This window comes from Stylophora pistillata, chromosome 7 (genome assembly GCF_964205215.1).
Source record: "Stylophora pistillata chromosome 7, jaStyPist1.2, whole genome shotgun sequence".
Taxonomy (NCBI): domain Eukaryota; kingdom Metazoa; phylum Cnidaria; class Anthozoa; order Scleractinia; family Pocilloporidae; genus Stylophora; species Stylophora pistillata.
The window spans coordinates 13,255,710-13,281,014 of record NC_142525.1 but is presented as its reverse complement, the minus strand read 5'-3'; the positions used below and the strand labels follow the sequence as shown (position 1 = coordinate 13,281,014).

Below are 25,305 nucleotides of genomic sequence, written 5' to 3'. Positions count from 1 at the left end.
TAACAACAAACTTTTTTTTCCAAGTTTTTCAGTGAAAGCAGGCAGAGGGTCCTGTGGGACCTACACTAATGTAACTTCCTCGAGTTCGCTTGATTACTTCGTTATAATCAGTCCATCTTTAGCATTTAACATTGATCTTCACAATAAATGATAGTAAACCTGTCGTCAATATGCTTCTTTGTTTTCACCATAGATCATAAATGTATCAAACTGTAACTATTATGAAAATCTCATGAAGGCGAACTCCATAGCTCCATCTAGAAGGTAATGGGATAAATATTACATCAACATAAGAAGCACTATTTGAGAAAGGTCAAGAAAATCATAAAGGAAATCTATATAATGGTGGAAGGTCAGCTAGTGACAGACTTGGATCCATTAACAGAGGTAGAAACACTGTTAGCTTTGATGCAATGGGAAAACTCTGTGGACACTACAATGTAGACTGGTTGGCAGGATTTACCTTTTACACTGAAATAAAATGCGCAGCGATGTCATAACAAGTAATGAACGCCTGTACTTGCATATTAATTTTGGTGGTATAGGTGCCATAAAAGAGCGCCTCATAAGTTGTCCACTTTATTGGAAGACGACCCTTAAGATCTAAAACTAAAAAAAATTATATTTCAGTTTGGAATGGAGACAAAACAAAATATCCAGTATAGTTTTAATCGAAGAAATTAAGTTAAGCCTCATATTTCAAATACCCTTTGTCTTTCTTTCATGAAAATTTTCCTGTTGTGCATCTCTGGCCACTCCAGAATCCGTTACTCTGCATGTTTCATTTCCCCAACCAACACATTGCGCGCTGCGAGGTCTCGACGGATGATCTAACAACAGGGATTAGTTATCAATGGAAGCGGATGATCACTTTGAGACTTCCATTCTTACTCTCAAAATCAAGCTACTTAGTAGTTTTAATAAAGCCGGTTTCCAGCAGTGTAACACAGCTTTAAGCCCCCTTTTGTGGACACCGGCGCCTCATGATTAAACTATCAGCAGCCTCCTAGCGATGAAAGTCATTCTGGCTGTCACTTCATAAACTAAGAAATTTGCGATTGCATCTACTAGGATTGGACTAAGTGCTTTAAGGTCTTTTTAATAAAAACCCACAGATTTTGAAGACAAGCAACTCATTCCATCAGCGATCTGCCGAGCAAACTTCATCAGCTGCAGTGACGTTAGACTCGTTTGCGGTTTGATATCTGGATCTTTAAAGTAAGTGTCCTTCAACCCACGGCTAATTCTTAGGTAACCAAGCAGATCACCGAGAGGCACGTATTCGATAATCATCAATAGCGGCTCTGAAGAAATTAAACGTCAAGGTAAGTGATGAATTACTAACTAAAAAGAAATATAATATAAATAATAATAATGATAATAATAATCTAAATAATAATAATAATAATAATAATAATAATCAATCCAGTCTTGGTCACCACTTTTGAAGGAATCGCACAAAAAGAGATAATAGTTTTAAGAAGAATGAGTGCTAAACTAAGTAAGTCTCCTAAGAAGGCGAAGATCAATTCTTCCCTTATAGAAAACGTTTTCGTTTACACAACAGACTTCTCAAAAAAGTGGATCGTAATTTCTATTTTTGATGGTTCTTATATGTAGTGCATTAGAACCAATAGGCTGGAGTGTCTTTGTTTAGTCCGAAAAAAAATTATACCACCGTTAGTGTTTCTTGTGCGTTGTGCTCACTTTTGATGGAGTGGCGTTACCATTGTAGCAAGTTATCTGTGATGAAACGATGTTACAAGGTAAATCCTAAGGAAAATGTGTATAGGGAATAAATCCCTTACGAAAAAAAGTATACCAGATTCCGTGGTTGACTGCCATGGTGTATTCATACAAAGAGGTTAATCTTAGCGCCATAACATCCTTCCAGGCCATGATAATGCAGTATACATGCCATTAACACTTACCATAATTGACTACACTTATTACACCATCCCACAACCTTACACCAGTAACCACTGTGCATGTGAAGTCCTTTCCATCAGCAGCTGTTTCGTTGTAGATTATCAAGAGGGCAGGATCACCAGGACTGATGATAAAATGTCGTCTGTGGGTCGGAATTAATGCAACAGCTCCAGATATAGCTTTTGCGCTATACCAGACTGAGTATTTCTATCATCCAAGAAACACGAATAAGTGTATCACCAGATAATGTGACGTCCCATTCCAAACGTAACTTAGGAGATCTTCTGTCTAATTCTTTGACTTTCGTTCGAAGTGAGGAGTCTCCAATGGCAAGTAAACCATGTTGTGGAAAGGGAAGAGTTCATGTGATGGCTGCATATATACAGCAAAGTGATAATTAAAGTAAACAAAATATAAGTGAGGCAAATAAGCCTCAATGTGGCAATTTTAATCAGGTATCTTGTAATTATTACATAACACAAGTCAACTAAAGACCAACTAAAAAGAAAGCTAAAAGTAGATTTTTGAACAAAATTATGTACAAGATAGACTTTGAACACAGATTTTAGTACTAGAATACATTATCGTACGTATATAATAAAATAAACTATATTTGAATAATTAGTTAATTAATTCCTTACCCCATCGAAAGATCAATTCAGGTCGTTCCAAACGATTTAAAAGCACTAATTGAGATACAGTCAGACTCACTCTAACCACTTTAGTCAAAATTCGAGGCCCAAAGAACAAGGATGCTGCTGTCAGTCATGGACACCAACACAAACTAAAACGAGACAATTGATCACTTATAAGTACATGATAAACTTAAATTCAGATCTCAAACTAAAATACATATTACATTTATAAAACCAATAGATATTACGTCTTTGCAGAGAGAAGGAAAAGAAAAATAACACTGAACAGTTGTTATGGACTCTTCCTCGATCCTAATCATTCAAAAATATACACAACTCCAGTGATGAGAAAGCTTCTACATTTTATATTTGAATTTACATTTCATATTTTATATGTTATATGTGTGACGTTGTGACCTTCTATATTTAAAGGTTATTGCTGGCGTTATACAATCACGCGTGCACTCGTTCTAATCAACCTCTCTTTCCAAATGAACCCACTTAATTCCGTGATCCATACCAAAATAATTACTCTGACTCGGCAGAAAAACTGATCTTATCCCATTTAAAATCATCAATAGGAAGGACAAATATAATAGCGGATGAGTAGATAATAGAAAAAATGATACAACTAGCAATAAACAGCGCACAAAAAAAAGCAAAAAAAAAAAAAAAACAAAAAAAAAACAGGGATTTCTTGCGAAAAGATCTGAATAACATCAAGTACACTGGATGTTAAGAGCAAATGTTACCAAAAATAAAACATTTTTAAAACCTCGTGGCAACAGCTCAAAAATCAATTTGGCCCGTATTCTCATGTAAGGTAGACCTTAATGTAAAACAAAACAAGGCATAGTTCACTTTGCTACATATCAATTATTTTTGAAGAAAATCGATAATCACTGAATTTTGTGAAAACGCCGCCTTTTCAATGCGAAATAAGGGCAATTCACGGCGCCTTACGTTACAAAATAAAACACTCTGGGGCAATAAAATCAAACACATTTTGTAAAACGATGTGAAAAAATACCGTAAAAACAACTTTTAGCAATTCTCGACAATTTACTTTTATATTCTAATCTACTCACGACATAGTGGTGGTATTGTTTGTTTTGCATGCTTCAGACGTTTATAGCTTTTGGTGTGCGTATTCATTGCCTCCATTTTTCTCAAAAATGGTCTTAGAGTGCCTTTTGTTAAGTCCTCTTTGCCGAATCTTTAGTTTTGAACTGAACAGCAAACCAAAGCGGATCCAAGCGACCTCAAGTCAAACACATGTGTTAGCACGTGGTTGTTATGAGATTCCGCTTCAAGTGAAATTTACAACTCCAGAATTGGAACGTAAAACAAATGACTAGTGGATCTTTTGTTCTATATTTTATGAAAGAAGTGCTGTTTATCATTTTTATTGAATGAAAAGGTTTAAATGGCAGTGCAATACACCTCTGCGTTCGGTCAAAAGCTGTGTGTATGGAACTGTCGGTTTATTGCTACTAAAAAGATTTGCGTGTTGCTGTTCTCCGTCGAGACGCTTTAAACAGCAAAGAATTCTTCAGATCGGTGTGTCAACATGAGCGTGAATACCTCTCAGGTTTTGCAAATCTATTTTCGAAATGTTTGATAAAAATCTAGATTTACAGCCATAAAAATTATTCCGACAAAATCACAGGGGAAAAAATAGTATTCCTGTTTGAAGCGCGAAGACTGATCTGTGCCGATCGCTAGCTAGCATTGATTAAAATTGACAGACTTGCGTCGTTTGCCCGCCAAAGGAAGGAGAATCAAAGGTAGAACATATCAGGCTAAAGCACGTTGAAAATCAGGCAAGCCTTGGGAATAATAGGTTTTTTATACCAGCAACACTTAGAACTGAATTTAAATCTCGAATAACTTCCGTAAAATTTATATTTTAAACTTTTATCATGCGTAAATTATTGTAAATAAAGCTAAAGCTTATAAATTCCTTGGACTTTTGATGTTCAAGAATTGAATAACCTACTCTCGAACTTCCGATATAGGTGAAAATTTAATCTATGACTGAGAAGGTTTTGGAGGTCTCTGAACGATGTCATTTCTTAAACTGACCAAGCGAGAATAAACAAAAATTTCAGACGTCGTCGTCCTTGGGCAACTTCACTGCTTAAGTTTCATTTTCCCGCTAAAAACGACGTCCTCGTTCCAGACCCTCCGCGATTACTTGACGTCGTCGCCGTCCCTTTCGTCGTGGTTGCTTAAGCTCCCTAATATAAAGTCCCTAATAACGCAACACACTAAACGCAACAATGGGCCTTTTCGCTCCACAAAGGGTCTTAAACACTATCACTTAAAATGCATAAAACATTTGCAACGTTGGAGTGCGTTTGGTCAAAGCTGTTGAAGAAGGATCAAAGTGGCCATACAAGTCTTTGAAAGGCTTCAAACTACGACGTATAACGAATTTGACATGCTTGAAAACCCGTCTCAAATTACATGCTAAAATACAGTGCTTGCGTGTAAAAATACGTGACAAATACGCACGAAAAATACTTCTATACGTTCAGAATATATCAAATTATATTCACTCGTAGTGAAAGGAAAAAGAAATGGCCTAACTTTTACAGAATATTCAGTCGAACTCTACCCATTTCTACTGCTTTTACCGCCATATTGAAAATAACGCTACCACAATGCAATGCAATCGGAGTGCGCACACCGCCTAGGTTTGAGCATACTTGTCTTCCGGCGTTGCTCTGTTGTCTTCTTTGACGTTTAATCAGCAATATCTACGTCAGCTGAGACCATTTATCGGTTGCATCCTTAAAAGATGAAGATATACCATACAACTTTGATTCTATGGCTAGTCGCTATTTTACGTGGGATCTTAGGAGATGCAGGTAAGAGTTCGCATCTCTCTTCATTAGAGGTTTTTAGACGACTGGTGGTATTTCAGGTCCAGTAAGTAGGTTCGGCAAGCACTGAATTAAGTTCGTCAAGCTCAGTCATGCCAAAGTCGATCGAAATTGTATAAGTTCGACCAGGCAATAGTAAAAAATCATAACTCGGCCTTCATAAACTCGCTTGAAACGACAATCGATTGTTAAAATTGCTGCCAGATTATTGTTGTTCAGTCGGCTTGAAATACTTTTGCGTCATTTGTATCGAAACATCTTGACTTGGGAAATATTTGCGAATTTTTTACGTTTTCGTGACCTTCACCGAGCTTTATTACTCGTGCAGTGTCCAACTTTCAACATTCGAAACGTTTCAAAGGAGATTCCGGCTCCGGTTTTGATTTAAAAATTAGTTTAAAGTTAATCTTCATCGCTTTCAAAGTTTGGTTTAATTAGGGATCGTTTCCGAAAAATTTGATAAAGAAAGCCATATCGAACACAGGCCGCCCAAGCTCACTACTAGAAAAGCGGACGTGACTCTTAACGTGTTGCGCAAAGTTTTATAGTTATAAAGGTTTGTATGGGATATTATCGGTTTGCCTTAAAGGAGAGAAAAAAATGTCTTGTTTTGAAATAAAATGGGCTTACTTTATTGCTTTGTTGTTTTATTTGTTGATTCCGAGCGTCTCAGGCCATTTTGAAGCGTCTTCGGCGAGTTAGCGCTATGTTGGTCACAGGCAGCCCTCCTGGAAAAGCGGACGTGACTCTTCACGTGTTGCGCAATGTTTTGATCGACCAATCAACATCGAATGGAAATGCGTGATCAAAACAATGCGGTCTTGACAAAACCTCTCGAGGGTACCAAGGGAGCTAACTGGTTTGTTTGTCGACTGCGGGTCGCTGGCTACCCTCGCCGGGCTTATTTTTGTTACCCAACATACTGTGCGATCGGCCAACGGGGCCGCATATGTTTCAAGCAGCCATATTCGAAATTGGAAAGCCGATCGATCTAGAGATAAAAGCATCGCTAGTGAAAGATCTGTGGGAGGAATTGGGAATCGAGTGAATGGAAATGAAACTGCAATATCTCTGCTTTGATTTTCTGGAGGAATCGAGACTGGTGGTAATTTTTAGGCGGAATTATTTGCTTCGGGCGACGGACACTTCTAAAATAGGTTTCCGGCCTTGTCTTTCTTTTAGCAGTTGAACACCAACATAGCGCTAACTCGCCGAAAACGCTTCAAAATGGCCTGAGACGCTCGGAATCGACAAAGAAAACAACAAAGCAATAAGGTAAGCCCATTTTATTTCAAAACAAGACATTTTTTTCTCTCTTTTAAGGCAAACCGATAACACCCCATACAAACCTTTATAAATATAAAACGTTGCGCAACACTTTAAGAGTCACGTCCGCTTTTCTAGTAGTGAGCTTGGGCTTCCTGTGTATCGAAGTCATAATCTGCTCTCAATTTTCAGAACTATAATTGTCGAGCATGGCTTTATATGCATTTCATCGCCATTATACAACGCGTAGGTACTAAAAGTTGGAATCACCTGAAACCATCTGAAACCACCGATGAAACCATCTGAAACCATCTGAAACCCCCAAGGAAACCATCTGAAAATACCTGAAAATATCTCGAAACAATTTAAAACAACATGAAAGCACCTAAAAAATTACGGGTAACATCAGAAAATAAGTGTTAACAATCGAGTTTATCCACAAGGAGCCTGGCTTACGGATATCGTATATGATGCCCTACAGTACAGAATAGGCACCACAAACTGGGCTTTAGGCTTTTTTTTCTCAAAATGTCAACTATCTAGTCAATTTACTTGGGCAGTGGAGGTTAAAGCCACCATTCATCAGCTATATTCTTTCATTTACAGTAAAATATCTTGCAAAAAATCCACATATTTTTCACTTTTGCAAAAACAAAGTCAGTGAAATTCTCGGTCACGCTATAAATTCGTCTCTGATTAAAAAGAAACACAATGATCAAAATTTCCTTAGAAAGTTTGAAAATCTTCAGGCCTTCTTGGGCTTTTTCATATATAATTTGCATGATCCTGTTGAAAAAACTTCACGTATTTCTTTCGATTTAAAACAGTTTCTTCTTTGCATTCGCGATCGCATGTTGTTATTGTCACGCAAGTGCTTTGTCAAGAAATGAATTTGCATATTCCCGTGCAACTCCCCGCCATTCGTAAAGCTAATTGAGTGTGTTTTCAACCAGAACAATGGAATGTTTCCTTAAAGACCTATTTGTGGTGCCTATTCTGTACTGCAGGGCATTATATACCATATCCGTAATCCGGGCTCCTAGTGGATAAACTTGATTGTTAACAATTATTTTCTGATGTTACCCGTAATTTTTTAGGTGCTTTCGTGTTGTTTTAAATTGTTTCAAGATATTTTCAGGTAATTTCAGATGGTTTCCTTGGGGTTTTCAGATGGTTTTAGGTGGTTTCAGGTGGTTTCAGGTGATTCCAACTTTTAGTACCTACGTTATACAACGACTTCAAGGTTAAATGAGTTATATCTTATGATGTGGAGGAAATGAAAAGGTACTACAATGTACGGAAATCATTTTGCACTTACAGATTGACTTAAACAAAAATGCTTACAGCAAAAAATACTGATGTCCATTTTAACTGTCTCTAACAACAGGAAAATATCTGTCAAGTAATCCATCTATCAATTGATTGATCAATCGAAATAATTATGTATTTTCTGTATCTTTCTTTGGTCAATGCTTCGTCTTTGCCTATCTCATTTGATAATACATGTAACCAATCACACCAAGCTAACGGCGACTTAAATTGTTATTTACTACAGATAAAATTTCATCTAAGCAAGTATAGATGAGACATACAATATGGTAATAATGAGGTGGGGGACTGAAGCAATACCCTTTTGTCGACCCGGTGAAAATCTTCAAAGAAATCCAGGAGGATCTAAGAGGACCTCCATAAGGACCTTGAAGGATCGTATTGAGGATCTTCATAGAAACTTAAGCTTTAGAAAACTCTTTGAGGATCTTCAAAACTTTTGCAAAGATATTCATAGATCTTTCATATTCTTGCCGAGATCTTCAAGCTAAGGATCTTTCACTTTCTCGCCAATATCTCCAATGACCTTTCACTTTCTCGCCAAGATCCTCGAGGAGCTTTAAGTTTTTGCTGAGATATTAAAGGATCTTTCACTTTCTCCCCAAGATCCTCAAACTCACCGCGTGTAAAAAGACCGCATGTTATCAAGAAAGGATCGTAAATACAGCCAAATGTAAAGTAACACATGTATTAATTTAAGCACTGCGTGGAGTGAAAATCGAATTGTATATCATTACAAAAGTACCGTTTGCGGGTACAATTAGTAACAAAAGTAAGCAGTTGAATACATCTGATCTTATAATTTTGTCTTTGTTTCGATTGTTAAAAGAGAAGCGATAGTTTCAAAGACGATTCAAGAGAACTGCATGATATTTTTATCTTAATATTGTGCATTGCGGCAAGTTATACGTCTAAAATTGAATCTCTTTGTATGGCTCATACATGTTAGAAGAGGGCGTAAGAATTAATTTAATTTAAAGAATTAATTTAAAGTGGTACCATTCAGCTTTAATGGAAGCGGTTATATGTCTCTTACATTTTTTGAAGGAAAATGTAGTGAAAACTCTGAGTTGGGTATGAGCCAAACACCAATCATAAGTCCGAGGTTTTTTCTTTTTATTCCCATACTTGAGACAACAAAAAAAGATGTCCTTCTATATTCCCCTACAAAGTTCCAACTTCACTTTATTTATTCTCCTTACTTGACGGAAACTAATTGTTTGGACGTGGAGGAGGAAACAGGGGGAAGTAAGGTGAGAAGGTGGGGGGGGGGGGGTTAATTCAAAATGTGAGCTTCCTTCCAGGAGGAGTACAAAGACCCATTTCTGGTTCTTGAAAGAGATGCAATCGTAACCAAAATCCATAAGCAAATTTAGCTTTTAATTGTATCAATAATTAATTCATTTGGTAAGAGTTTATAATGTTATTATTTCTCTGCAGAAACTCTTATGGAGAAACCTGGGTCTGATCTTTGGTACTGGAGTATTTTTAAAGGAAGTAAAGGAGGAGCAGGGGTGAGTTACTTGATTTTTGTAGCCCGTGTTGTAAAAGTCTTTCTTGCGTGTAGTATTAAACAATAACTTTGCCGGTATTAGGTGCTTGTATACATATTCTGTAACAGTAAACCCCACTTTAGTCTGAATTTCAGCTGTCTCTTCACTTTGCTCCAAGTCGCGGGGTCCAGATTTATTCTGTATTATTAGTTATGATAGCGTGCATCTCATTTGAAAAGAAAGTGACATAAAGGAAGATAAAAGCCACTCAGAATAAAAGAGATTTAATTTATCTTGAGAACTTTAAATAATATTAATCAAGGATTTAATAATGAAAATTTCCTTTTATTTGTCATGTCAATATAGAGGATATTTCAAAGAAGCAATAGAGAACTACTTACATGTTAACATGCTCTCATCAAAACAACTGACTTCCTTTTCATATCTTTTGTGTCAATATTTTCAGTAAACTATCACTTTAAATTTTTCTTTATGATGAACCTGATTAAGCTAAATAAAGAAAGTAAAGGAGGAGCAGGGTAAGTGTACTTGATTTTCGTAGCCCGTGTTGTGAAAATCTTTCTTGCGTGTACTGTAAGCATTAACTTTGCAAGTATTAGGTTCACGCGTATGTATTCTGTTTACAACAGTAAACCCCGCTTATAATGGAAATCAAGGTAACGGTTGAAAACCTATTGATAATTGATGCAAAAAATGGCTGGTTTGAAATCCAAGTAAATGTGGGCAGGAAGATTTTGTAGGAGATCAATGAGCCCAGAAAAACCATGCCCTGTTGTAGTACAATAAGTAATCTGAAATTCTTGTGTTCTGAAGTCTCTAGAGAAACTCACATCCATTATTTCCCATAGATATGGTCCGGAATTACTCAGTATTAGTAGTTATGATAGCGCACATCTCATTTGAAAAGAAAGTGACATGAAGGAAAATAAAAGTCGCCCAGAATAAAAGAGATTTAATTTATTTTGGGAATTTTAATCATAATAATCAAGGATTTAATAAACAAATTACCTTTTATTTGTCATGTCATCAGTGAGATAATTTTTATGATACATGTAACTACTTATAAATTATGTTAACATACTCTCGATCATCAAAACAACTGATTTCCTTTTCAGAACTTTTGTGTCAATGTTTTCGGTAAACTACCACTTTAAACTTTTCTTTACGATGATGAACCTGATTAAGCTAAATATTTGCATAGTAATTACATAAACCAGTTAACTAATATTTTTTCCCTCCATATCTTTTATAATTCCAGTATTCTTCTTCCCATTCTCCAATAAGTTAGAACTTCCATTGATTTTACTTAGTGGTTCAGATAATGGAGATTCAATGATAAGTCAGTAAAAATCAGAGGTATTTATTATTCTAAAGAGTTCAAAGCTTATTTGTATGAACCACTCAGGTTTTTGGTACATATCGCGCGAAAAAGCACATACACTGTACAATTATGTCATTTCGAGTTTGGTTTCAATAATGCGATAATTAGACTTGGTTATTTGTAGAGATCTTCATTCTTGATTCATTTAGCATCCATTGAAAGCATCAGCCTATCTGATAATGCTTCATACCCGTCTAGTATATGTGCAGAAAGTTTCGGTAAAGTGTACCAGTCCTCCCTGTATTTAGTGCACGAGCTCGCCAGTTTTGGAGTTAATGTTTATGATTTTTTATTCTCTTGCAGTGGAATCATCCTTCAGCCCAATCACTAACTTACACAGTCTGCGATATTTCCAACCGAAATAACGAACCAAAGAACTGGTTGGTAACAGATTATATTAACATCAAGAATGCTACACGACTCGATATTGTAGTGTTCTACTCCCTTCGTGACTGCCCCTCAGCTGACGATGTCCCATTCTGCAGAACAAACTTCACCCTTTACTCTTATCATACGGATCACAAATCCGATTTTGTTGCAGACCCAACACGAGTAAACTTCCACAAAGAAACTGTTATTAGTCCAGAAACTCTTCCTGGACCTGGAAAATTAACAACGGACACATTCTATGGGTCAATAGTAACAAGAGCAAAGGGAATTTATTTGGCATTATTAGATCAAGGAGCCTGCTTCACAATAAAGAAGTTTGTTGTAAGATATCGTTTCTGCTCTGAAACCGTCATCGCTCCCTTCGTTAGATTTCCAAGAACAGTTGCCCCAGCAAATGATTTAAATTTAATCAAACAAGAGGAAGAATGTGGAGATCCTAACTCGCGCAATGTAAACAATAGCAAGTCAATTGGCATGTGCCTTAGTAATGGGGAATGGAATATCACAGCTAACTCAGTCTGCCTTTGTGATTATGCTTATGAACTCACCAATGGATCTTCAGACTCTTTTGCATGCAGAGGTTAGTGCTGCACTTAAAACTTGGATTTGCCTCTGAAGTGTTTGGGCCAGAATAAATAATTGATCATTTAGATTGTGTTAACCACCTAAACAACCTCCTCAATTTTTTTCGTCCTTGCTTTGCGTAATTCTTTTAGCAGAAAGATACATTTATTTTAATTAGGGTCTTTCATTGTCGGGTCTTTGTTTTGAGGTTCTTCATTTTCGGGTCTTAGATTTCAGGTCTTCAAGCGGCTTGGTCTGAAAACTCTAGATCTAGGATGAAGAGTTACATTAAATTTATGTACACATGTTGTTCGAAAACCTGAGTGATAGTCATTATGAGAGTTGTTAAGAGTGAAGACAAAAGGAGTTGTCTTTATGATAACCAACCCTTTGACTAGTGCCACGGTTATCAAGATGTGTCTAAGTTTCTGTCACAGACAATAGTTATTTGCACGGAAGTAAATGTGCTGGGCTCAAAAAGCACTTCACAGGGTCATTGCATTAATGTGTTCTGAAGAGAAAGCATTTTGATGAAATTGCCCATTGTTTCATTTTAGAGTGTCAGAAAGGCTTCTACAAGGATTCTGTTGGTAATGAAAAATGTAAACCTTGTCCTGGAAATTCAGTATCTAATACTGACAGGACTGGTTGCGTGTGTAATGAAGGTTACTACCGACCATCTAATGTGGTACATTGTGAAGGTATGTTAATTATTCATAATGTTCTCATATCAATAATTACCGAGAGATAAAAGATCTAATCCCTGAAGAGGATCATTTCAAGGTTGCCTTACAAAATTTAAAATTCCTCAAAGGAAGTAACTCCTTCATGCTTGAAATATCGATTGAGACATGAAATTTTGATAATGTAACCCACATGTATCATGCGTGCGAACATAGTTAGTAGAGGGGACTGGTTATGAAAGTCGGCGAGCATCAAAGAGCGAGACTATATAGAGCAGTCGCTGATGTTGAAAGTGCCTGTCACGTGACCGCGACGGTGCACAAACTAAACACAAGTTCAAAGATGGCGGATGGTGGAGATGGTCCCCTCTACTAACTATGCTTATACATATATGGCATTTCTCAACTGAAATAGCTAGTTTTTCTAATTGCCCAGCATTCTTTCTTTCTGCTAGGGTTGAAATTTAACTTTCTTTTTCTGAAATGTTTTCTTCAAAAATGATATGAGTGTTGGAATGTGTACCTAATGCTGTGGTTGACAATTATCATAACGATATTTACTGGTATTATCTTTAAAAAAAAGATAATACCAGTAAATAAAAGTCATTATGAGAGTTGTTAAGAGTGAAGACAAAAGGAGTTGTCTTTATGATAACCAACCCTTTGACTAGTGCCACGGTTATCAAGATGTGTCTAAGTTTCTGTCACAGACAATAGTTATTTGCACGGAAGTAAATGTGCTGGGCTCAAAAAGCACATCACAGGGTCATTGCATTAATGTGTTCTGAAGAGAAAGCATTTTGATGAAATTGCCCATTGTTTCATTTTAGAGTGTCAGAAAGGCTTCTACAAGGATTCTGTTGGTAATGAAAAATGTAAACCTTGTCCTGCAAATTCAGTATCTAATACTGACAGGACTGGTTGCGTGTGTAATGAAGGTTACTACCGACCATCTAATGTGGTACATTGTGAAGGTATGTTAATTATTCATAATGTTCTCGTATCAATAATTACCGAGAGATAAAAGATCTAATCCCTGAAGAGGATCATTTCAAGGTTGCCTTACAAAATTTAAAATTCCTCAAAGGAAGTAACTCCTTCATGCTTGAAATATCGATTGAGACATGAAATTTTGATAAGGTAACCCACATGTATCATGCGTGCGAACATAGTTAGTAGAGGGGACTGGTTATGAAAGTCGGCGAGCATCAAAGAGCGAGACTATAGAGCAGTCGCTGATGTTGAAAGTACCTGTCACGTGACCGCAACGGTGCACAAACTAAACACAAGTTCAAAGATGGCGGATGGTGGAGATGGTCCCCTCTACTAACTATGCTTATACATATATGGCATTTCTCAACTGAAATAGCTAGTTTTTCTAATTGCCCAGCATTCTTTCTTTCTGCTAGGGTTGAAATTTAACTTTCTTTTTCTGAAATGGTTTCTTCAAAAATGATATGAGTGTTGGAATGTGTACCTAATGCTGTGGTTGACAATTATCATAACGATATTTACTGGTATTATCTTTAAAAAAAAACCCTGAAATTTCTATGTAATGAATTGATTTCAAAGATGTCTGCCTTTCTTACATTAAATAAGTATGGGGAAAAAAAAAAAAAAAAAAACATTAACTGTACAACTGAAGTTGGAGAGGTATCAGCTGTAATAAAGGTGCCCAAAAAATAACCAGGTAGAATATGATAGTTATGTACTTGGTATGGATGCCACTCACCTACTCTTTACCGGTTAGTTCTTGCAGAGCCACCAAAGATAAGTCTTTCATCAGTGCAGGGAAGTTATCGGGAAGGAGCCTTCGTTAACGTCAACTGCACAGCATCCGGAATTCCAGAACCAGCTGTTACGTGGATCAGAGACGGAACAGTGATAAGTTCAGGGAAGGGAGCGGCACTTTTGAAGTTCAACCGTCTTAAAAGAACAGATGCTGGATGGTATTTATGTGTAGCAAACAACACGGCTGACACCATAACCAATCACACTGTACTCCTGGTCTACTGTAAGTAATATCAGAGTTTTCTATAACAATTATAGGATTATTATCAATAGAATTCTGATAGATAGGGCACAAATTGCGTTGCCTGTTAGTTGTAAAAATCGATAATTACGAGACCTGTGGAAATTATAATCCATTTAAGGTGCCTCTGAAGTTAAGGGGACGAGCTTAAAGGTTCTTACCATGTTATAAAAGCTAACCATTAATATTACCATTACTATTATAATTTATGGACGGTATTTTCCTTTAACGAAGAGTTCACAGCAGATGGCCACATGTTTAGTGCATGTAGGTGCGATGAGACTGTGTCTATGTAAATGCTAAAGACGTTCAACTTTTGATAAAAAGCACTGTTATGAAATACTGTCACCAAAATTTTGAAATTACAGACAAACAAAAAAAGACAGTATCATCTCAGAATTTATTAATTACCTCCTAAAATAACTCTTGAAATAGACATATATGACGCTTTGTAAATCAAAGTTCCACTTGCAAGTAATGGTAACAGAGAAAGGGAATCAGCTAGGAATCCGAACAAATAAATGTGCTAATACTAGTCTGAAGAGGTTTCCAATATTCCTAGCAAGTGTTGGTTCCCTTTTGTAACTCAAATGACTTCTTGTTCTTTTTGCAGACCCTCCAATTATAGAAAATGTGACCACTTCATCCAGTAAGTCTAGTATTGGTCAGACGGTGACTTTGAAGTGTCTTTCAGACGGTGTTCCCACACCAATACTCACCTGGTACAAACCAAATGGAATGGAAATTCGTAGAATCAGAGCCAGAGAAAACAAAGCGCAAGTGACGCTCAGGGAAGATCAAGATTTTGGTGATTACAAGTGCATTGCTGCCAATGGACTGAGTCCCTCTGACGACAGAATAGTAAAAATAACACAGATAAGTAAGATTTACTTGTGGCAAAGCGTCAATCATGTCATCTTGGAAAGCATTTCTCAGGGGAAAAAAAAAAAACTGGAACTGCCTAAAACTATGATTTCGTTTCTCTTCTGCTGCGCGCCAACTAGGGGACTAGAAAACATCAACGTTTCTTAATTAGCGCAATACTATTATCATACAAATTTAGTTTGATCAAAATTTTATATGTAACCTAGCAAATTGGATGCGAAATGAGTCAAAGGAATGTTGACAGGGTTAAGAGGCGTGTGAAATCAGTACAGTAAGATAGACCTTTGGTGCACTTCCATTTTTATTTCGCAAACTTGAATGATACAGTAAGAACCACATGCAATCAGAGTTACGACAGCTTTAACACTTCCCAAGCATCAGTTCTAAGATTTTTTTTTTGGCAAAACCCATGCAATGGCGACATTGTAACCCAACAGCATTTAATGGAGTATCACTTGTCTCGACGAGTGGCTTATTGTTCTCGAAATAATCAAACCGTAGGCTAAAAACAAAAAGCTCTATCAAAGGCTTAATTTCAGTGTCTTCCTAAAAACACCATGCAAGCTTTCTCAGCTTCGACCATTGATTTGGCTCTATCAAGTAAGCAGGATATTTTAACACTTTACTCAAGGTGTTCGTTATCGATATGTTATACCGTTAAATTTTGATTCGATTATAGAACAGTGGATAGACGAAGTTTTTCTTTACTGTTTTTAGAGAAACCAGGTGCACCATCCATAGTATCATCAGAAGATGGTATCCAAGCCAGTTCACTAATAGTGCGATGGACTGCACCAGTTGATGATGGCGGGAGTCCTATCACAGGATACACGGTGATTATACTAAAAGGTGACACTGAGATAAACAGTGTCAATATTAGTGATCCTGTTAAAACAAGTTACACTTTTGGAGGCTTGGAGAGAGCTACAAACTATGCAGTACAACTGTTTGCAAGGAATGCTATTTTTGAAGGCGATCCTGTTGTAACCACGGTGAAGACAAGGTTTGAAGGTAAGCAATAGCTGTAAGAGAATAGGAAGAATGCGTCTATTTCCTTGCCCTACTTAAAGGAAATTTGAATTTCAAACATTTGGTTATGTAATCTAAATTTGGACAATTTAGGTCCCCCGGCACCAGTGGAAATATATGGCCGGCCCAGCGAAACAACAGATGGTGAAATCACCTTGAAGTGGAAGGAGCCAGAAGATAATGGACGAGAAATTACACAGTACACTGTGTACCAAAGATTAGTGACTGACGGGAAAGTAGGAGAGTGGGTAGTCATAAGGAAGATCACGAAAGTTCCAGTTGGTGAATTGACACTCAAATTGGAGAGAGGCAAAGTATATGAATTTACAATCACTGCCACAAATGAACTTGGTGAAAGTTTGGTCGAAGAGACGAAGGTCAAAAGAGTGAAAGTTGTAGATCTACAAAACCACAACCAGAGAGGTAATGATTACATTAATCGAATATTTTTTTTTTAAATCTGGCTCCTAGAGTCGCCTTTACCCTAACGGAGCGGAGAATCCGGAAAAAAATACTCCTGAAAAACACAAAACCCTGATATCTATAGTTCTCTGGTTCTAGTTAAATAAATATCTAGCGAGCTTGACGCGTAAATACAATGGATAATTTCCTCTAAGTGTGTGCAGGGGTACCCCACCTCTCAAAAAGACTGTGCTCCTCTTCGTCAGAAACAGGAGTTATATCTTTCGTCCCTTAAATTGTTCAACGGTCCGTTGGGGATAATAGATATAGTCGGGCTTCTTGATTTGTTCACAGGCCTGAAGGCATCTGCCAATCTATTCTTCAAAATAGACCAATTTTTATATGAATTAGTGAAAAGTTAGTATTTGGACTTTACCAGAGTCTCTTTCGGAAGGCTGGTTAGGGTAGAAAAAATATTTGGTATCACCAGCTGATCTCTAACACCTTTGTTCTACAATGCTTTGTGCAAGTTGGCTAAAAAAAAGGGGCGAATTCTTTATTTCTCCGCAGCTCACGAAGAATGCAAGTGCTCATGTCATGACGTCATTTATATATCCATAATTGGAGTGCTTGTGTTAATAATACTTGTGTTGTTCATTTACATTATCTGGTTACACAAGAAAGGTAAATGTAATTTGTTTTCAAATGCATTTTGCTGTTTGGTCGGATAACAAATATTACTGCAGTGACTTATTGCAAATCTTCCACGCTTTTATTTTCATAGGCAGTGGAGGAAAGCATGGGTAGGATTTCTTTTTATAGTCATTAAGAATAGGCATCCACCAGGGATAAACGACAACAACAATCAAATGATTACAAGAAAGCTCAGCTGTTCATTAATATCTATGAAAGGCTTTGGGGAACATATGTGATTTTTCTTGTGTTAGTTTTAGTTTTCGAGTGAGTTAATTTTTTTAGATTAGCCTTACCGATGACAAAAACACACACACCAAAATGTGTCCCTTTTACAACAGCGGAATATATTATGAGGAAAATATGGTAGAAAATATAAAAGCAGTCCGCTGAAGATAAATGTAGTTTGAAATGACTGAAAAAAAAAAAAAAAAGAAGTCGTCTTCACAGATTATCAGTTAGCCAGGAGATACGGCGGGAAGGAAACAAATGACTCAAACTGGACCATCTCCGTAACATGTGTCCCTTTATTGTTCATTGCAGGGTGTATGAAGATGAAGGTGACAATGAGGTAAATCCTTTAACGTTGAAAAAAAGATGGAATCAAATAAACAATGACAGGGTGAAATAACCTCAGCCAGCTTTAACACTAAGTCGAAAGTTCTGGTCTCTATCATCTTTACCTCCATTCATGCAAATACCTAATGGTAAATATCACATTGATGCCTCCCTGATTATTTTCAGAACGATATGGAGTTAAAAGACTTGGAACTAAGTTGTCCTAATTCAGGTGACTTTGCCCAGTACCCTGCAGAGTACATGGATATAAACGAAACAAGCTTGGATGACACTCTAACTCAAGCCGCTGGCCAAGTTGCTCATTACCCGCCACTTCATCCATCAACGCGCTCCTGGGAAGTGTCAAGGGATCATGTGACAATAGAAAAAATCATTGGGAAAGGTGCTTTCGGCCAGGTGGCAAAGGGAACGGCTACAGACCTTCGCGGAAGGCCTGGTAGAACAACGGTAGCCATCAAAATGCTTAAAGGTAAAGCTTTACCCTTTTGCGAACGAGAGTTCAGAAAAGTTTTACTATTCGGTCACATGTACAGTTAGGAGGAATATGTCTTAGAATAGTTAGCTAAAATTCGATACAGTTCCTTTGAAGGAAACATTCCCTCTTTCCTCCATGTAAAATGTAATGGGAGGCGGCGTGGCCGAGTGGTTAGGGTGCTGGACATGTAATCCGGTGTCTTGGTTTCAAGTCCTTCACCCATTGGATTCATTGGATTTGTTCTCGGTTGCCCCCTTGTTCAACTCCTCGTCCGCGCTCTGTAATAGCCCACTAGTCTGCCTCCTGCCAGTGGGGATTTTTAAGCACTTAGTCTACATTATGGCTTGAAAGCCCCTTAGGGGGAGCTTCAATTTACTTATTTATTATTAATTATTATTATTATTATTAATGATACCAAACCTGGATCGCAACAGAAACTGACGAGGTTTACAGGCCCTACTTTTCATGTGTCCTTTTTTTGTTCGCTTTTACTACATTATGCGTCCTAAAGAATTACTGAAACTTTCATTGGTTTCTCCAAGTTTCACATGACTCGGAAACAGCAAAGTGATTTCCATTTTTTTTACCTTTAACATTTTAATGAGTGATTCAAATAAGTAGAGATGATTGAGGAAATGTATCTTTAGATGACACTTCAGAATCGGACACGAGGGACCTGGTAAACGAACTTGAAACGATGAAACAGCTTAAACCGCATCCGAACGTCATAAAACTTCTGGGATGTGTTACAGAAACTGGTGAGTTGTTTCCTTTAGCTGTTCAGTATGAAATGTATATTTTACAGCGCAAATAAGGTAAACTAAATAGAAGCATACCTTGTTATCTCTATAAAAATGAATAAAGGCTGATAGTTTCTAAAGAAACTGTTTGGGGCTGCGTCGGTGGGGGTAACGAAATAATTTGGATATATCAACAAAGTTGAAATGGTAAATTGGCCACCGTAATGATTACAAAAGCTGGCGTTTCGAGCGTTAGCCCTTCGTCGGAGCGTATGACGAAGGGCTAATGCTCGAAACGTCAGCTTTTGTAATCGTTACGGTGGCCAATTTACCATTTGAACTTTGTTATATATCCAAATTACTAGTTATCCCTAGTTTGCTAGAGCGTTATATAGAGCTCGTTTCTCAGTTGAACCGCTTTCTTTCTTTCTTCCTTTTTTTAATGATTTTTCTTTTCTTAGAGCCTCTGTTGGTGTTGATCGAATATGTTCCGTTTGGAGATTTACTGGGTTACCTGAGAAAGAGCCGTGGATTAAATGATACTTACTTCAAAGACCCGGATATAAAACCAGGAACGAATCTGACGTCACAGCAGCTGATAAAGTTTGCTTGGCAGATCGCTGATGGAATGAGTTACTTGTCCTCAAAATCTGTGAGTTTTTATCACAAAAACGTCAGAACAGTTAGTCAAATCCTAGTGTATGCAATCCCAGATGTCTTAGTTTGCGATGCGATGGCCACAGTTTTTTATGACATTTTTTTAGGCGGCTGCTGGTAGTTCAAGCATGAGACGGCAATGTCCACAAAAGATGGTTGACAGCGGTGTTACGTACAATCCTGATAACCGAATTATAAAAACTACTGAATAGTTTATGATTTAGAATGGAAGTCTCATAGTAATCGCATTAGATTTATTATTATTTTCCTGTGGTTAGATCATCCACCGAGACCTCGCAGCCCGTAATGTGTTGATCGGGGAAAACGAAACATGTAAAGTAACAGATTTTGGAATGGCCTGGGAGGTACAGCAAGAAAATGTTTATGAAAAAACGACAAAGGTAATTTGAAATATGAGTTTAACTTTATTACACTGATTAAAGCTATCATTTGAAATTCTAGTTTGAGTCACTTCAAACTTCAAAATATTTTTTTATGGAATCTTAAAGCTCAATTTTTTATGTTATGTTGTTAAATGAAAACTCTTCTTAGAGTAACTATGAATTCCTAAGGGTCGTTTTCCAGTAAAGTGGACAGCTTACGAGGCGTTGTTGTATGGCACATATACCACCAAAAGTGATATGTAAGTACAGGCGTTTATTATTTGTTATGATATATCGCTACGCATTCAATTTGAGTGCGAAAGGTAAATCCTGCCAACTAGTCTACACACATACACATAGCATCGAGCTCAGTTCCAAGAGTCATTAGTCGACCTTCCAGCGTTTGTCACATTTCCTGTTTTTAAGAACGCTCCTTATGTTTATGTCATGTTTCTCCCATTACCTTCTAGATGGAGCTATGGAGTTCTCCTTTATGAGATTTTCACAATAGGTAACGATTTATTTCACGCAAAATCTATAGTGAAAAACAAAAAAGGATACTAAAGACTGGTTAGAGCGCCGGATTGTGTTGTGCGGGAGGTCGAGGGTTCGAGCCCCGGCCGGACCAATACTCATGGTCTTAAAATAATTGAGGAGAATTTGCTACCTTTCTATAACATCAAAAAATGGATAGATATTCTAGTCTTCTCGGACAAGGACGAATAAACCTTAGGCCTCGTCTCCTGCAGGGTTAGGGGTAGGAGACGTTAATTTAGGCTGTGTGGGGGATGTCCTTCCCTGGGGTGGGATGGGTGGGTTTACTTGGCCCGCAGTAATTGGCGCAAGCTGTTGCGGTGTCCCTGCCTGTCGGCGAAGGTAGTAAACTAACCTTTTCTATTTTGAATACCAATGTAGAATGCTGAGACCAAAAATCCGCTGTTTAAAGTAAAGAAATTATACGAAAGCGATGAAGTTGCATAAGCAGTGCGGCCGTGGTTGCATTAGCGTACGGCCCTCTGCGTGCCTCTACAAAAATACATTTTTGTTCTTTTTTTTTAACTTTGTTGCCATCAATTTTACACATCTAAACAGGATTCATTTGTAATCTGTTATCTTTTACGCCATAAGAAACAAAATAATATTTACATAATCTCCAGGTGGTTCTCCATATCCACGCTTGGATGGCAAGAAAGTTGCGAAACTACTTCAGCAGGACTACAGAATGCCTAAACCACAACATGTGGATGATGAGTTGTAAGTATTCCATACTGTTCTCACCTTTTACTCTGGTTTGTCGTCAGTCCCACTCCAAGAGTTATTTCGCCCGATGACAGTGAGTTAAAGCCACTTTTAACTGGTATCTAAGTTAAATGATTCTTGAAAACAAGAATAAATTTTTCTTTGTTGATTAAAAGTATTCCTCTTGCTAAATACCAGGTACCAGATCATGATGAGATGCTGGCAAAATGACCCGGATGTTCGACCAGCATTCACTGAGTTAAGAAACCAGCTTAAGGACATGGAGGCGAAACACAAGGTGAGAATTATAATAATCGTCACACAATTTGACTTTCATTATGGCTGGACTAAATCTTAACTACCTATCCTTTCGTAAATCAGCAGATTGCATTCGGACCATTCACTTTATTCATGCCACAAGATAAATTCTATTTATTAAATGATTTGATCATTCAAATTGGCCAACGTAAACAGTTTCAAGAGCTGACGTTTCGAGCGATAGCTCAGGTAATACGTAAGGTTACACGGTCATTTTTGATTGTCTCATGAATTTGTTTTTTTTTTTTTTTTCCACAGAGGCTGATTAACATGAAAATGTACGACAAGCAGTTGTACGCAAACGTTGAGGACTTAAACGTATAGTCATCAATCTCTCGTATACTGTCTCACGCAGTTTTTACAATAAACCTGCAGTTTCTTACTCGTTATTGAACTGAAATTAAAAGTTGTTTGATTAAAAAAAAAACTTAGATTCAAGAGCCATAGCAATAGATCCATTACAGTTAATCACAGTGTATACAGTACCAGTCTAATCTAATTCCTCTCAAATCCCTTTGATGATAAAGAAGGCTTTTTGTAACAGCTTGTAATTTCTTGTATACGTAATTTTTTGTATGTGTAATTTTTTTGAGGGGGGGGGGGATAACTGGAAAAAGAAATCAGACATGATCAATACACATCAGGAAACTCTAATGTCTGCATATCTAAATTAGAAACGATGATGGTCGTATCGTAAATACCATGTTATGGTCTAACTTCTAAAACGAGCTGCAAAAATTGTATTATGGGTTAGTCCTCTGGCTCTTTTAAAAAGTGCATTTGCCTGATTTACAAGGCTAAGAGGGTTGGAGTGCGGCGGAGCATAGAGAATCCTTCCTTTTTCAAATTTCACACAGTTCATCACGAGACGGTCTCTTTAAAAGCGCCGGTCGGATGCATTTCGGGTTAGAAAAGTCGATTTCTAAATATGGGAAGCAAAAAAATCTTCAAACGAGGGGTTTGTGGAACAACGAGTTTTTGTTTGCAACGTGCATAGATGTTAACGTAACATGGAGCATCGCCTCGTATTCTCCTCTTGTCACTGAAACCACACTATCTTTTAGTCTTGTTTCAAAAAGTTAACATTTTAATCATGCTGACATTTCCTTTAAAAAGCTAATTTGATTCAATACCTAATAACGTCTTTCTTGAACTGTTAAGTCAGTAGTTTTAGGCCTTGAAACACTAACAAACCTGTTTTCCTCTTTGAGTGTATGATTATTTTGCAAGGTTTAAACAAAACATTTTTGCAATTGATTCACACGGATTAATAAGTAATCACAATTTTTTCTTGTGCAGTTTGCTGGAGATATATAAACAATTGAATTTTTTTTTTTTTTTTCATAGATCAAGATTTGCACTCCCCCTTAGTTTTTCATAAAAAAAGAAAAAACATTCAAGCTTGGCAGGCCTGCAGAGGTTTTCACGTATTAAAAGAAAAATAGAATAGAATCAGGGTACTTTTTGAGATTCAGAAATTTAACGCTGAATAAACAAATCATTATCTTTGGTTCCGGTTGGCAATTTTGCCTGGCACGACATTATTTTTTTCCTCTCAGCTAAGGAGCAGAGAACTATATGGGTATTTATTATAGAAATTAATTGGGTTGCGTTGGATTGAGATTTCGATTATAGAGTACGAGCTTGATTGTATAACGCTAGTAGTAACCTTTTTAACAGATGGTCACGATATCATGTTATATGTAATTTATAACAAAATTGTAATTTTGGATTAAAATCAGTAACCCGGTCTATTGATCTTAGCATAAAGTACAACATTCAGTCATGTGTAAGGTTCAGTTGATCCCTCAATATATTCTGGCCACTCACGTTATCATTACTTAACCAGGTAAGGTTCCCTTACATTAATTTCAAAATGCCATCAGGACCGTTGAAAGGTGACAATAGAGGGCTGATTCCCGGTGTAATAGCCACAGGAGACGTCATAAGTCACGCACACAATTACCGTGACTTAGAGTTATGCTTATTTGAAGTTTCACAGTGCGCGACTCATGACGTCAGCTGTGGCTATTACACCGGGGATCAGCCCAATAGAGTAATGGTGAAAATTTACCCGAGGAATGAGCACTGATTACATCTAAAGATGATGAGTGTTGCCTCCTTAAACCTAAGTTAGATTTAGAATTCCTTCAGCCTCAACAATTGAACATTTTATAAGCGTAAACACTTCAATAATGGAAACGATTTTGACTTTACGAAATTGTCTAGCGTGACAAACGCGAGACATGTGGTGCTTCTTACAGTTCATCTTTCAACCAATGATGGCCTGTTTATTCAATCAAGATGTAACGCAAGATGCAATGTAAGTTTTGCATGCGCCGGGATTTTATCAGCTATGAAGCCGAAAAAAGCCTGCTATTTAAGCAAGGTCTGAGTGATTGTTTATTGCTTCGTATTTACAGTTGTCCCTACCCTAGCGGGTAAGTGAATGATGAGTGAGTTAAAGAATTGCCTATATAGAAATGTTCTATTTCTATACACAAACTGAATCAACATAATGACGCAGCCTATCGGCAGACCTGGAAGCGAGCCCATTAACAGAATATCTTTGGAACAGAGACAAGCTGCACGCGTAACATAGCCGCAAACGTTGTATCAATGTCTCATCATACACCATAATATTCGGCAATATGATGTTCTCTCCGTGCTTTTGAAAGCGACTGCAAAATACGATGGGGTGATTCTTAAGTGGCTTTAATGGTTTGCTGAAGTGCCACGGTAATATTGATAAGATATCTTAATCATCGTTGTTTTATTCTTTCATGTTTCTCTTCGCGTCTTTATATACACGCTATAATTAATGATGAGACAGAAACCTGTCTCCAGTTGGAATGATAATATCGTCCGAAAGCTGAAAAAAACACGATGTTTAACATTCATTTCCTCGTAGCTTATCTTAAACTGTAACAGTTCAATCATGATTTGTCAATTCCATACAATATTTGCATTTATGCGTACTCCAATTCTGTGAAAGAAAGTTACACGTATTTGCCGTGAGGCTCTTCATCGAAACTGCTAATTCTGAAACACTATTATGGCTGTGTCTTCAAATAAAATGAAAAAAAATTGGCTTTAGTCTTCTTGCAAAGGATGGAAGCAAGTACATTTTAAAACTTGGGCGTCCCGTAGAAAAGCCCAAGTTTGAAATTCAGTCGCAGTCGTTGTATATCTACGTCACAAGTTAATTACATAATCGACCCTAACAAGCGAGAACTGAGGGGTGCTCATAGTAAAGCTACGAGAGTAAACATGAAGCAGATAACATAATATCAA

General features: G+C 37.2%; 1 protein-coding gene and 2 long non-coding RNA genes across 4 annotated transcripts; 2 read left to right on the top strand and 1 right to left on the bottom strand.

Moving 5' to 3' along the window:
• Positions 1-120: 120 nt before the first annotated feature.
• On the bottom strand, positions 121-6,183 carry LOC148726693 (uncharacterized). 2 transcript variants are annotated; one of them, XR_015989768.1, is made up of 5 exons: positions 6,083-6,183; positions 2,571-2,713; positions 1,932-2,301; positions 708-1,304; positions 121-609 (listed from the first exon to the last, which is right to left on the bottom strand). It is a non-coding gene; the product is annotated as an uncharacterized LOC148726693 (long non-coding RNA). The 2 variants fall into 2 exon arrangements; XR_015989767.1 differs by having other exon boundaries at positions 121-1,304.
• LOC111322284 (tyrosine-protein kinase receptor Tie-1) lies at positions 5,280-23,761 on the top strand. The gene is made up of 21 exons (XM_088727618.1): positions 5,280-5,437; positions 9,488-9,561; positions 11,246-11,912; positions 12,454-12,597; positions 13,410-13,553; positions 14,330-14,593; positions 15,225-15,491; positions 16,214-16,507; positions 16,619-16,948; positions 17,498-17,611; positions 17,712-17,730; positions 18,164-18,191; positions 18,365-18,668; positions 19,322-19,432; positions 19,876-20,066; positions 20,350-20,472; positions 20,644-20,714; positions 20,925-20,965; positions 21,612-21,708; positions 21,892-21,991; positions 22,270-23,761. The coding sequence occupies exons 1-21, from the start codon at positions 5,368-5,370 to the stop codon at positions 22,333-22,335; spliced, it is 3,519 nt and encodes a 1,172-aa protein (XP_088583744.1). The 5' UTR covers positions 5,280-5,367; the 3' UTR covers positions 22,336-23,761.
• LOC148726692 (uncharacterized) lies at positions 6,327-9,294 on the top strand. Its single transcript, XR_015989787.1, has 3 exons — positions 6,327-6,727; positions 8,654-8,720; positions 9,280-9,294. It is a non-coding gene; the product is annotated as an uncharacterized LOC148726692 (long non-coding RNA).
• Positions 23,762-25,305: the final 1,544 nt, after the last annotated feature.